The sequence below is a fragment of the Sus scrofa genome, chromosome 7 (genome assembly GCF_054392235.1).
Source record: "Sus scrofa isolate SSC_HxYL_T2T_F1_AM1 chromosome 7, Sscrofa_HxYL_maternal_Yorkshire_Landrace_v2.0, whole genome shotgun sequence".
NCBI lineage: Eukaryota > Metazoa > Chordata > Mammalia > Artiodactyla > Suidae > Sus > Sus scrofa.
Window position 1 is genome coordinate 58,500,293 of NC_139389.1, and position 14,021 is coordinate 58,514,313.

At 43.3% G+C, this 14,021-nt stretch overlaps 1 protein-coding gene across 3 annotated transcripts in view; it reads left to right on the plus strand.

Annotated features, from left to right (window-relative positions):
• Positions 1-14,021, plus strand: part of CFAP161 (cilia and flagella associated protein 161) — a 53,849-nt gene that overhangs the window by 28,855 nt on the left and 10,973 nt on the right. For 2 of the 3 annotated variants that reach the window (XM_084966362.1, XM_013989011.3), the window contains 3 exons: positions 10,666-10,839; positions 11,677-11,766; positions 12,312-12,544. In XM_084966362.1, the coding sequence (XP_084822488.1) occupies positions 10,666-10,839; positions 11,677-11,766; positions 12,312-12,544 (497 nt within the window). Of the gene's footprint in view, positions 1-10,665; positions 10,840-11,676; positions 11,767-12,311; positions 12,545-14,021 lie in introns of those variants that run through there. The other variant, NM_001243619.1, reaches the window with a different exon arrangement.

Genomic DNA, 14,021 nt, shown 5'->3' on the forward strand with positions numbered 1-14,021 from the left:
TTAAAAAGAATAACACTCCTTGGAGTTCCCATCGTGGCTCAGTGGTTAACGAATCTGACTAGGAACCATGAGGTTGCGGGTTCGATCCCTGGCCTTGCTCAGTGGGTTAAGGTTCTGGCGTTGCTGTGAGCTGTGGTGTAGGTTGCAGACGTGGCTCGGATCCCAAAATGCTGTGGCTGCGGTGTAGGCTGGCAGCTACAGCTCTGATTAGACCCCTAGCCTGGGAACCTCCATATGCCGCAGGAGCGGCCCAAGAAATGGCAAAAAGACAAAAAGACAAAAATAAAAAAAAAAAGAACAACACTCCTAGAACCTAAACATCCTCCTTGATCTTTGAGATCTAGGAGAGACGGCCGGCTGCCTGCTTCCGTCCTGTGGGACAGCCCAAAGTCCCCTGGGGGAGCTTCTTTCCCGGTCAGCCCTTGCTCTGGGTGCTGGCTGCTCCTCCAGACTGCACCACCACCACCACCAGACATCGGCTCTCTTCCAATGGCTCTGCCGAGGTCCTGCTGCCAAGCCCTGCCCTTGGCCCACCGGGGAGATGAGTAGAGCAGGAGGGGTTCTTCAGCAGGGTATATGCTCCTCAGAAGTCAAGATAATAAACAGAAGGAACATTTTCTGCTATCCGGACTTCGGAGTACATGCAAGCCTCTCATCCAAGAGGTCAGCCTTGATGGAGGGGGACTGCCGATCTTCGGCAACATGGCCACGGGCGATAAGGAGGGATGGAGAGGCCTGGGTCCTGCAGGTTTGCCCCTGGGGTGCGGGTGCCCACGTCTGGACAGGGAGAATTACAGGTGCATCACTGTCGGTCTTTCCCCTGGGGTCTGGTGCAATCAGAAAGGAAAATGAACACAAAAGAGAATGAGTGACCTTTTTCCCATCACACACCAACAACCACCCTGTGGTCTTTGGAGAGGACAGAATAGATGAGGCATTGACAAAATCAAGACTGTCCGTAGCCCGCCTACTTTGTCAAAGGCCAGTTATTTAGGGTGGAAACTTTTGCTGACATCCTTTTGGAGGAGGCTTAATGCATGACCTTTGGCGCCAGGCCTCACATAGGTAACTAACTTGTCCAGAATTGTGGCCTCCTTTTTTTTTTGGCTTTTTCAGGGCCACAACCATGGCATATGGAGGTTCCCAGGCTAGGGTTGAATCGGAGCTGTAGCCGCCGGCCTACCACACAGCCACAGCAATGCCCGATCCTCTACCCACTGAGCAAGGCCAGGGATGGAACCCGTGTCCTCATGGATACTAGTCGGGTTCCTTAACCACAGGACAGAAACTCCAGATTATTTTTAAAAAGTTTTATTCCACGGTGAACTTAGCTTGAGTTATGCTGTATGAGTTATCTTTCTGTGGGTTTATAGTGAGAGCTATTGCTTCAAGGCTCTGAGAAGGGCTGCAATAAGGATACTATTAACCCAACATTTCCCAAACAGATTTGCAGCAGAACTTTTCCCCCTCTCTCCCTATGAACATACCACAGAGTGTTGCAAGACATGTTTCCTTGAAAACCCCATCTTGTCCTTCTTTACTTTATCCTATCTTCTTGTCTTACTTTATCCCATCTTCCTTCTTGGAAAAACAGTCACAGTGCTGATAAATGACTTAAGCTTAAGAGCAAAGACCTAAAGGCATAAATGACTTAAGCTTAAGAACTGTTATGTGCCTAGAGGTCAGAGTAAGAGCTTAACCCTTTACCACCTAAGTGGCTTTTTAAATAGTAAAAGAACTTATATAATAGTAAACCCTGTATGATCCACCCATAGCCACTCCTCACTTAATCTCACAATAAAAGCAGTGTGGTTTCTTGAGGCAGGGTGCTCTTGGTCCCTGAGATCTGGAGTTCCCCGGCGCTCTTGGTCCCTGAGATCTGGAGTTCCCCGGTGCTCTTGGTCCCTGAGACCTTGAGTCCCTGGCTCCCACCTTTACTTAAGATAAATGTCTCTGTGTCTTGTTTTATGTTAACTATTTTTCCTTAAGTTCCACAGCACCCGTTCTTCCCCATCCTGCTGAGCTGGCCCCGGCAAGTGGCGCCCAACGTGGGGCAGGCTCACAAACAGGCAGGCACGAGGAACGAAGGACCGCGACTACAGCGGAAATTTTATTCTCTGGAAGTGCTGTGGAGCCCTGAGAAGAAGGGAGGAATTTTGTGTGGCCACACTAAAGAAATCCTGCAGATAAGTTCCCTCTCTCAGGTATTTACGGGGTAAAATGGGAAACTATAATCCTTACATTTGTGTGTTTGGACAACTCCTTAAAAAGGGGGGTGCAAAAACAAGTGAAAGTAAGCTTTTGAAACTTTTTCAGACTATTGAGAGACATTGTGATTGGCTTTTTACATCAGAAACATTATATTTAAAGATATGGGAAATGATAGGAATGGAATTTAGGATATTGCAGGATGAGGGCATTCGAATTCCTGAGTCCATTTGGAGTACTTGGAACTTAATTAAATCAGTTTTAGAACTTCCAGAGACCACAGAGGACTTAGAGGAAGAAGGGGAGTTTACACCTTTGTTGGAAGAATCTAAATATGCAGTCCCTGAACAAAATTATCATAGAGAATATCTGGCTCCTGAGCCTTCGGCTCCAATTGTTGATTCTGATATTCCTCAATCGCCTCCTATTAGGAGTAAGGTGACGAGGACTCGTCAAGCCTCTACTTCCAGGGTTGTAAAGAAAGTGAGCGCTATCCCTGAACACCACCTATCATCCATTCAACAGGGAATTTTACAGGCTCAAAGGGAAGGCGATTTGGATGCCATACACTTAGCCTTTCCAGTAACTGTCAGGGAGACAGTGGCTCCAGGCATTGATCCCGCCAACCCTGATGGAGTTTACGAGTTCATTCATGAGCCCTTTCCTTTTAAAATTCTTAAAGAATTAAAACAGGCCGTTCAAAACTATGGTGTTAATTCTCCCTTTACAAAAGGAATCGTGCAGGGAGTAGCTGAAGGAAATCGTATGATTCCTGCTGATTGGCATAGTTTAACCCGTGCTGTGCTATCACCTAGTGAATATTTACAATTTAAGTCTTGGTGGCAAGATCATGCCCAAATTACTGCTAATCGTAATCAGGTTCGAAATCTTCCAATTACAATGGAACAATTGTTAGGGATTGGTCCTTGGAGTAATCTTCAAGATCAATTAAGAATGAATGATTTGGCTATCGAACAGATTAGACAATGTTGCTTAACGGCATGGGATAAAATTGAATCTACGGGTCAAATAAATATTTCTTTTCAAAAGATCCTACAAGGCCCTAAGGAACCTTATACTGAATTTCTAGCTCGTTTACAAGAGGCATTAAAACGACAAGTTACTAACTCTGAGGTGTCTGATACTATTTTTCAATTGTTAGCATATGAAAACGCAAACACTGATTGCAAAAAGGCCATAGGATTTTTAAAAGGAAAAGCTAACATAGCCGAATATATTAAAGCCTGTCAGGGAGTGGGGACGGAGTCCTTTAAGGCCTCAATGCTAGCCCAAGCAATGGCTAATTTAAAAGTTAAAGACAAATTTTCAGAAAAATGTTTTAATTGTGGTAAGACAGGACATATTAAAAAACAATGTCGCGCTCTTCCACGAGCCCGACCTTTCTCTCATGGAGCTTCAGCACCTTCTAGCAACAATAATAAACAGCCCAGACTATGTCCAAGATGTAATAAAGGAAATCACTGGGCTAACCAGTGCCGGTCCATCTTTCATAAAGATGGAACCCCCTTGTTGGGAAACTACCCTCGGGGCAAGCTTCCAGCCCCGTCAACCAAGGAAGCATTCCCCATTCGGAACAAGAGCCAGACTCCCTGGAACTACGCTCTGCACCAGAGTTCGACATCACAGTAGATCTCCCTAGTTTACAGGATTTAATTCTCCTTCCTAGCGAAACTCCTACTTCTATTACAACCAAGTTGGAAAATCCATTACCATCAGATACAATAGGATTGATAATAGGAAGGGCAGAGCTAACAGAACAAGGAGTTCGAGTTCATACCAGGATATTGGATAATAACGGGGATGATAAAGTACAAGTGATGGTTTCCACTGCGATTCCTTGGAAAATTGAAAAAGGGGATCGGATTGCTCAAATCTTAATTTTACCTAGAGTCCAGAAGAAAAAAGACAGAAATAACTTTAGACAGAAGAGATTCAATACCACAGGAGGGGCAGGAGTGTTTTTATCAGAAAAGGTCCTAGAGGAATGACCCACTTGTCAAGTTATCATAAATGGAAAGTCTTTTAGAGGATTGATTGATACTGGTGCTGATGTTTCAATCATTAGCCATTTACATTGGCCAGACACCTGGCCTCTTCAGCCAGCTGATATTGAAGTCACTGGGTTAGGAAAAGCAGAGGGTCTCAAAAAGAGTGCCCAATGGCTTAATTGTGAAGGACCAGATGGGCAGCCAGCTAGATTGAAACCTTATGTTGCTCAACTCCCTATCAATCTATGGGGGAGAGATTTATTACAACAGTGGCATGCAGAAATTTACTTACCGCCAGTAGATCAATATAGTCATCAAAGCCAAAAAATGTTGCAGAAACAGGGTTACATTCCCGGATTGGGATTAGGAAGACATCATCAGGGGAGAGTGGAACCTATTGAATCTGAGATTAAAGTGGACAAATCTGGTTTGGGATATCAGCCTTTTCATTAGCGGCCACTGCTTGTAAAAATAATTATGTTTCTCCTGAACCTATTCGACTGAAATGGACTACAGAAAAACCAGTTTGGGTTGAGCAGTGGCCTCTTTCTTCAGAAAAATTAAAGGTTTTAAGTGATCTTGTCCAAGAACAATTTGAGAAGGGCCATATAGAAGAATCAAACCATATCATGAGCAAGCTTGTGAAGCATCCCTTGACTCCAGACCCCAGAAGGAGGATGATGAGGGCTCATCTTCCTCATCTTCCCACTTGAGGTCAAATCAAACATCTAACCCAAGAAGCTGAAAATCTACTAAGAAAAGGAAAGCCTCTCACTCCAAATAATTTGGTCCTAGCTCTCTTTACTTTAGTTTCCATCGCAGTGAGTATTCTTACAACTGGCATAGAAATCATTTTATTACTTGTATAGTACAGGGATTAAAAGCCTCATGAGTAAAACCCATTAAAAACTATTGAAGATTTAATGAGAGAGTCCATCAGCTTTCTTAGCAAGACTCAGAAGGGCATTGAGAAAACATACAAAGGAACCCAGAAACAATGGAGGGCCAAATAATTCTTAAGGATAAATTCATAGCTCAGCCGGTGCCAGATATATGGAGAAAGCTCCAAAAAATTGGCTTTTGGCCCTGATCAGGATCTGGAGCACCTCCTCAGAGTATGTTATAATCGGGGCCAGGAAGAATGAAAAGAGAACAAGAAGAGAGACTGAGAAAAGACTGAGGCTCTGGTTATGGCGCTACAGGGAGTCAACCTGGGAGTTTCAAAGGTGAGAGGACTAGGGCAGAGACCTATGCCCGGAGTCTGCTTCCTCTGAGGAAAAGAGGGACCCTTTAAATGGGAATGCCCCAAGACTCAGATCACTGGAAGAGGGATTACCCCTGAAGACGAAGGTCTCTGTGGTTGACCCCTCAAGCCCAGGATCAAGACTGATGGAACATTTCCATAATGGCTCCTGTCCTTGTCACCACTCAGCCCTGGGTGACTCTAAATGTAGGAATACAGAGCCACTTTTCAGTCCTCCTCTCCAATCCTGGGCCCCTCCCTCATGAATTTGCCACATTTATATTTCTGGCAAGCCGGTTACAAAATTCTTTACACAACCTTTGAGTTGTGACTGGGAATCCATTTTCTTTTCTCAATACCTTTCTGATTGTTTCAGAGTCCAACTTCTCTTTTAGAAATCCTTAAAATATGGAAGGTAACTACATACATGTTTTTACAGTTGTCAACATTAGGTATAATATCTTATCGTACCTAGGTTTAACAGAAGTCAAATGAGACACTGAAACATCAGTTACTAAACAGAAACTAAAGGTCTTTAGAATGATTAACCAATATGATCAGTGCCACCCTGAAATGGTCTCTATAAGAAAAACTTGTTTTTAGAAATTATAAAGGAGAGTCCATGGTTGCTTTAGAAAAGTAGGATGAGTGTGTTTTCATTATAGAAGGAATGAGGAATGGAATTGCATCTTCAAAAGAAAGATAGTCTGTCTTCAGCTGATTGCTCTACTTGGAAAATAAGGGACAGACTAATATGGATAAGAGAATTTTGAACATGGTAGGGACTGTTTAGAATATATTTGAGTAAGTTAACTTTAAGGTGATGCCATAGATCATACTGTTCAAAAGGACATAAGGTAGCTTTCCATTGCATGCTGACCAAGGCATACAAATGTTTCATAACCAGCCAGAGAAATCAGAAGAATCATGAGTTACCTGTGCTATTATAAAATCTAAATGTTGTATTCCTGATTGTTCACAGAATGTGTCTAATTCCCTGCTAGATCATCATCAATAGATTCATTAGCTGTCAATCCAGCTCCAGTTTTTGGAGCTGCCCTGTGGAACCAGCTGACCTCCTCTTCCTGGTGAAAATATTTCTTTGAGGTATCCAAAGCAATGTTATCAAAGCCCACTTGACCATTCCATGAGTGGAGACCTAACTGCTTTCCCCTAACGACGCCCCTTTTCAGCAGGAAGAAGTTAGAGCGGTCGTCGCCCCTTTTCCCACAGTTAGAGTCTCCAACTCAAAAGGGGGGGAATTAAGGTAGATTTTTAACTCAGGTAGTCAGCGTAGGGATATGGGCTTTGATACATTCTTTGTGGCTATTTATTAACATTTGTAAACTGAGGGTTGCATAGCAAGCCCAACTGCTATAAAGGTTGCGGGTATTGCCCCATGGGTCCATCACATCAGAGTGAAGAAGGTTGCATCCGCTGCTGACATGGACACCAGGGAGGCTGTACAGCACCTCGAGAATCACTTCATGGTCAAGTTCCAGAGATTCCCTTCGCCATCATCAGAGTGCTAAGCCCTGCTCTGGCCACCCGTGGAAGCTGGTCAGTCTATGCACAGCAGAAGCCCGAGGAGTTCCACGTGAGACTTAAAACTTGAACTCTGAGACTTAACTTGGACTGTGTTCTAAGCGAATAATTCAAGAAGAAGTGAAAAAAGTTTCAAGAACTATTTTTGTCTTCCCGCAAAAACAAAAAGGGGGAGATGTTGCAAGACATGTTTCCTTGAAAACCCCATCTTGTCCTTCTTTACTTTATCCTATCTTCTTGTCTTACTTTATCCCATCTTCCTTCTTGGAAAAACAGTCACAGTGCTGATAAATGACTTAAGCTTAAGAGCAAAGACCTAAAGGCATAAATGACTTAAGCTTAAGAACTGTTATGTGCCTAGAGGTCAGAGTAAGAGCTTAACCCTTTACCACCTAAGTGGCTTTTTAAATAGTAAAAGAACTTATATAATAGTAAACCCTGTATGATCCACCCATAGCCACTCCTCACTTAATCTCACAATAAAAGCAGTGTGGTTTCTTGAGGCAGGGTGCTCTTGGTCCCTGAGATCTGGAGTTCCCCGGCGCTCTTGGTCCCTGAGATCTGGAGTTCCCCGGTGCTCTTGGTCCCTGAGACCTTGAGTCCCTGGCTCCCACCTTTACTTAAGATAAATGTCTCTGTGTCTTGTTTTATGTTAACTATTTTTCCTTAAGTTCCACAGCACCCGTTCTTCCCCATCCTGCTGAGCTGGCCCCGGCAACAGAGTATTTTGGAAATGCTTCCTAGGGAATTATCAGTAAAATGATACCTTTTTTTTTTTTTTTTTTTTGTCTTTTTAGGGCCGTGCCCTCGGCATATGGAGGTTCCCAGGCTAGGGATAGAATCAGAGCTGTAGCTGCCAGCCTACACCACATCCACAGCAACGCCAGATCCAAGCTGCATCTTTGACCTACACCACAGCTCGTGGCAATGCCGGATCCTTAACCCACCGAGCGAGGCCAGGGATCGAACCTGCATGCTTATGGATGCCAGTCAGATTCGTTTCTGCTGAGCCATGATGGGAACTCCAGCCTTCATTCAGTTTTATTGATGAAGGTACTGAGGCTCAGAGACAACAGTGGTTGCACGAGCTGAGTGAAAGGAGCTTCAATCTCATTTTTTCCTTTAGGACACTCTGATGACTATAACAATGTTTCTTGTCCAATGAGGACTTGAAAACTTATTTTCAGCAGCCTGGAAGTTACTTGCTTCTAAGATTTCAAGTCTCCTTTCTCTTTCTCAATATTTGAACTTTGTCCTACTTATCTTTTCTAAAAATGATCATGTCCAAGTATTTCTTTGGCTTTTCTTTCTTTCCAGATGTTTCACAAGTAACGAGAGGCTCCGATTAAATCTTTCCAAGAGCGTCGTCAAATCGCGGGAAAAAATAGCAAATGAGTTTTCCAGTATATATGTGGTTTATGTCAAATCATAGTAACTATAAAAAGGAAGGAATGGTGGCCTAATTTATAAAGATATTTATTGCTATGCAATGAACTGAGTAAGTTACTCAGAGACTACCAATGTATGGGTGCACTTCTTTTTTTCTTTTTTTTTTTTGCTTTTGTTTTGTTTTGTTTGGGTTGTGCCCATGGCATGTGGCACCGCCTCTGCCAGGGATCCAACCCACACCACAGCAGTGAGCCAAGGTGGTGGATCCTTAACCCACTGCACCACAAGTGTTTATTTCTGTTTTAATCTTAGATTTGAGAGGTTTTGTTTTGTTTTGGTTTGTTTTTTGTCTTTTGAGGACTGCACCCACGGCATATGGATGTTCCCAGGCTAGGGGGTCGAATCCAGAGCTACAGCTGCCAGTCCGTGCCACAGCCACAACAATGGAAGATCTGAGCCATGTCTGCGACCTATACCACAGCTCACAGCAACGCCAGATCCTTAACCCACCGAAGGAGGCCAGGCATCGAACCTGCAACCTCATGGTTGCTTGTCAGATTTGTTTCCGCTGCGCCACGATGGGAACTCCTAACGCTTGGCTTTTAAATCCACCTGTGTTATCAGTTGTGAGATGCTTCTTTATGCTATGTTATCATACTGATTTATTTAGGGGCTTGGGGACCCTGTGCCTGTTCAAGGCTGTACCCCTGAAGAGCGACATCAGAGGGCTGCCCACTGTTGGGGAACAGACCTCACCTAACTAGTCTAGTCAGTGTCACTAAACCGATACATGGTTGGATAAACAACAACAGGCACTGGGGGCAGGAATTTAGTCTGCAGAGTTCCTACAATATGATATCTAAAATGTTCAGTTTTCAACAAGAAATTATGAGACCTGCAAATAAACAGGAAAATAACAATAGGCTTTGAGTGGGTTCAAATGTTGGACTTATTTGACAAATACTTCAAAGCAATTATCATACATATGTTCCAAAAACTAAGGGAAACCATGGCTAAGGAATTTAAGGAAGGTCTCAGGACAATGCCTCATCAGATAGAGATGGTCAATAAAGAGATGATTAAAAACAAAGAGCCGAATGGAAATTCTGGAGTTGAAAAAAATCAGAACCAAAATGAAAAGTTCACCTGATAGATGGAATAATAGATTGGAGCTGGCAGAGGGACAAATAAGCAAACTTGAAGATAAAGCAATAGAAACAGTATGCAGTTCGAAGAATGGAGAGAGAAAAGAAGGAAGAAGAATGAACATAGTTTTAAAGAAATGAGGACATTATTAAGTGCACCAACATACAAGTCGTAGAGAGTTCCAGAAGCAAAAGAAAGGGGCAGAAAAATATTCAAAGAAATAACAGCAAATCCCATGTTTGATTAAAAAGAAAACCCCATTAATCTACACATCCAAGAAGCTCAATAAATTCCAAATAGGATAAATGCAAAGAGGTTGCCACCCAGACCATAATCAAAATGATGAGGGACCAAGAAATGTGCTTGTGTCTTGCATTTCTGTCCTGTCCTAGTAGACATGAAATAAAGGTGAATTACTGGATGCTTTCAATCAGCATCAAGCCCCAGGGAACCCTGCAGTAACTGGTCACCCCTTCTACTCATAAAACTGTATTTGGTTTGAAAATGTGGACTCCACCATATTCCAGTGTTATCAAGAATTCTTGCAAATCATAGGCTTGTCCTTGCACTTAAAGACTGGGGGACAGAAGAAGAATGCTGTAAAGTCTGTGAAAATAAGGACCACCTCAGAAATATAAAAACAGAAATACGATAACACGACTTATTTCTTTCTTAGGAGGCAAAGTTTTAATAATTCTCCTTTCCTTCTTCCTGTATTATTTTGGTTTCCAAATTTCTTCACTGAGCATGTATTTTTTTAATGATTAGAATGAAATTGCTGCTGCTGCTGATAAAAATAGGCTGCGAGCAACCTATGCTTCCATTTAAAAACTCTTTGCTGACTCCTAAAGCGGGGGATATTCTACTTAAAAGCAATTTTCATTTAAATTCTACAAGAAAAAAACAGTTTTAAATTTCGCTCCAGCGAGCATTTAGGACAATCAGGTCCGTAGCCTCGAGTTTTTCCTCCAGCCTGCTTTGCAGTTAAATTCAAGAAAAACCTAAGGGTGGAAGTGGGTCAGGATGGTGGTGGTGGGGGGGTGACAGCCCCTGGTGGTGGTGATGGTGGGGTGACGGCCCTCCCCAGCCCGCGCAACTAGTGTGTTGTCACTTATTGGCCAGCAGGGTCCCGGACCATGGCCAATCGCGCGGGGCCGGGTCGTCATGGCGACGGATACACTAACAGGGCCACTGTGTGCCAGAAGCCTGTCAGCTGGAGAGCTGGGGGCGATGGCGAAGAACCTGTATGGTCCCGGAGTCCGGATGGGCAACTGGAACGAGGACGTCTATCTGGAAGAGGTACGGAGGGTGCGTCCGGCGCAGTCCGCCGGTGGCCCAGGCACTCCCATGCCCCGCCTAAGTTCGGGCCCCTGCTTTGAGCTTCCCAGGCTCCTTTGTCACCCAGCACACGCCCAAGTCCCTAAAATCCCACCTCTCTCTGAACGCCCCAGGAATGTCGCTGCCTCCACGCAAACTCAGGTCTCACGCCCGTCTATTCTTTCCACGCGCCTCCCAAACGCAGGTCCCCTAACCCTCGAGGCACCTGCCCCTGCCTCTCCCACAGTCTAGAGCCCCGCAAAGTTCCCGCAGTTCCTTAGAGACTTAAAATTTCAGAAGCGGAGGTCCAGTGCGCAGGCAGGCTGTAAGCAGAAACACTGCCCCACCCCCACCGTGTCACACAGACTCTCCTGAGGGTCCCTATAGTAGCCCGTTTACTGACCTTAAATTCACTGCCTTGAAATTCTCCTACCAAGACCCGGGGCCATTCCTTTATGGAGCTAGTTAAGTGGGGCCGAGGCACTTTCAGTATCCATCATACACCAGCGGAGAGCTCAGTAGAGGAGTTATATGGCTTTCAAATGTTTTTCTCATGATTGTCACCTGTTGGAGTAATTACAGGTGATGTTTCTTTTTTTTATGTCTTTCTCATCTTTCTGAACATTCTATAGTGAAATAAAAAATAAGTTGTGCTAAAAAAATTCCATCATTCCCATGATGTTCACATTTCGTTTTCTGTTCCCCAGTTTTGGCTTTTCAACTTGGGTGCTTTTTGACCTAAAATCTCTCTGTATCTGTCTGTATTATCGAGGACTGTTGTTGATGCTTTGTGTTTCACTCATTTTTCTCTTGAACTAGGAGCGCATGAGAGACTTCTTAGCAAAGAGGGATGAGGGACAGCTTCTCATACAGAAAAACAGAAGACTGAAAGAGAATCTTTTGAGACCGGTAATTTTAACTTCAAGCATTGTTTTCAAAGGTCTATCAAATTAAGTGGGAGCATATGTTAAGCAAGTAAAAATTCCATAAGTGAGGTATCATTTGGAAAATACCAGTTTCTCTTTAGATATGACGATCATAAAGTTTGTAATTCCCTAAGATTTTAGAAGCACAAGACGCTTGCTATTATGTTTATCTGCCTTTCCCAAATTAAGAAATGACTAGATTAATACAGGCATAAGTTAAGTGCCCTTTGGTTGGTGCTCAAGAAATTTTCAGCGAATGTTGAGTAAGTTAATAATGGAATCCACGCATGTAATTTTTTTCATCAGCTTTATTTTATTTCATGTGGGATTCCTGCAGGCTCTGAGTTGCCAAATGGGGAGCAGATTCGTGGCACGATAAGGAAGAATAAGGCTTTGATGTAATTAAAGTGAATCCTTTATTGAAATAGGTCCTGGTCTGAGAAGGAAAGGAGGGACCTCACAGTGGCCTTGACACTGGCTATTAAGGAATTGCGTGGTTTACTTGAAAAACTCCTCTTTAAATTGTAGATGCAGCTTTCTGTATCCGAAGATGGATACATTCACTATGGCGACAAAGTGATGCTTGTGAATCCCGACCATCCTGAGGTGGAAGCCGATCTGTTTCTGGGTGGGGACCTGAGCCTGTGTATGACTCCAGATGAAATTAAAGCCTATCTGAGTGATGAATTAGAGGTGCCTTGTGGCCTGAGCGCAGCTCAAACCAAGATCCCGGTTGGCAGAAACACTTTCACCATTTTGTGGTAAAGATACTTTAATTTTCAGCTTATTTTTGTCACAAATATCTGTTTTCACTTGCAGTTTAAGGATGCACCTGGGACTGAGCAGTGCTGATTGGAGGCAACGGTTGTATGAACATACTTTGTGCTTTTCGTCTTGCTTGCTTATTTTGAGAACTATTGTCAAGGGGCCTTTAGAATCCCTTTACCTTAAACATCAGACTAATGGGTAATCTGAGTTCAAGTCACATTAGGATGATGCGTAATTTGAGTTCAATTCCAAATGTTTAATTCAAACATATTGGAGTTAGGGAATTAAATTCAGATTCTGCCTAGAAGTAAAGTGGGTTTTCTGAATAACCTTTCAGAATGCTCTGGGCTCCTCTGAGCACTTTCATTGTTTTTATGTTGCTATGTTTTTTTCCACATCAGCTACATATAGTTTAATGCAAAGAGGCAATACATGGGTATTTGCTATTTTATCTTTTGTCTTTTTGTCTTTTTTCAGGGCCACACCCACGGCATATGGCGGTTCCCAGGCTAGGGGTCTAATCGGAGCTATGGCCCGCCGGCCTAGACCACAGCCACAGCAACGCAGGATCCGAGCCTCGTCTGCGACCTACACCACAGCTCACAGCAACACCGGATCTTTAACCCACTGAGCAAGGCCAGGGATTGAACCTGCAACCTCCTGGTTCCTAATTGGGTTCATTAACCATGGAGCCATGACGGGACCTCCAGTATTTGCTATTTTGAAATTAATTGTCCACGAAGAATATACTTGAATTTTTATGAGCATTTAAATCTTTAGAGAATAGATATGTTGTTACAATGAAAAATCATTGCTTTCAGTTTGTTACTAAACTGTGATAGCAAGTTTATATGATGGGGATATAACCAGTCCTTTAAGTTTTGAATTTAGATTTTTCTTGGAGTACAGATAATTTTTGTTAAAACAACTAAAAATTGATCACAGTTCCCGTATTCTGGAAGATTAGGAGGGAAGACTGTTTTAAGTGTCTACAAGTGTATATTATTTTGCTTCCCTCTAAAGATGTCAGTGCACGGGGTTGTCACATACAGAACAGGGAATATTGTCAATGCTATCATTGTAATTTTATTATGTATTTATTTATTTGGGTCTTTTTAGGACTGCACCCACAGCATATGGAAATTCCCAGGCTAGGGATGGAATTGGAGCTGCAGCTGCCGGCCTGTTCCACAGGCACAGCCCCACCAGATCTGAGCCGCATCTGTGACCTACATCACTGCTCATGGCAACACCAGATCCTTAACCCACTGAGCGAGACCAGGGATTGAACCTGATTCCACTTAGATACTAGTCCAGTTCTTTCCCCCGAGCCACGTCTGGAACTCCTACAGCAGTCATTGGAAATGGTAACAGATGGTAACTAGATTTATTGTGATGATCATCTCATAATGTGTATGAATGTGGAATCACTTAAAACGAAATATAACATTATGTAACAGTTGTACTTCA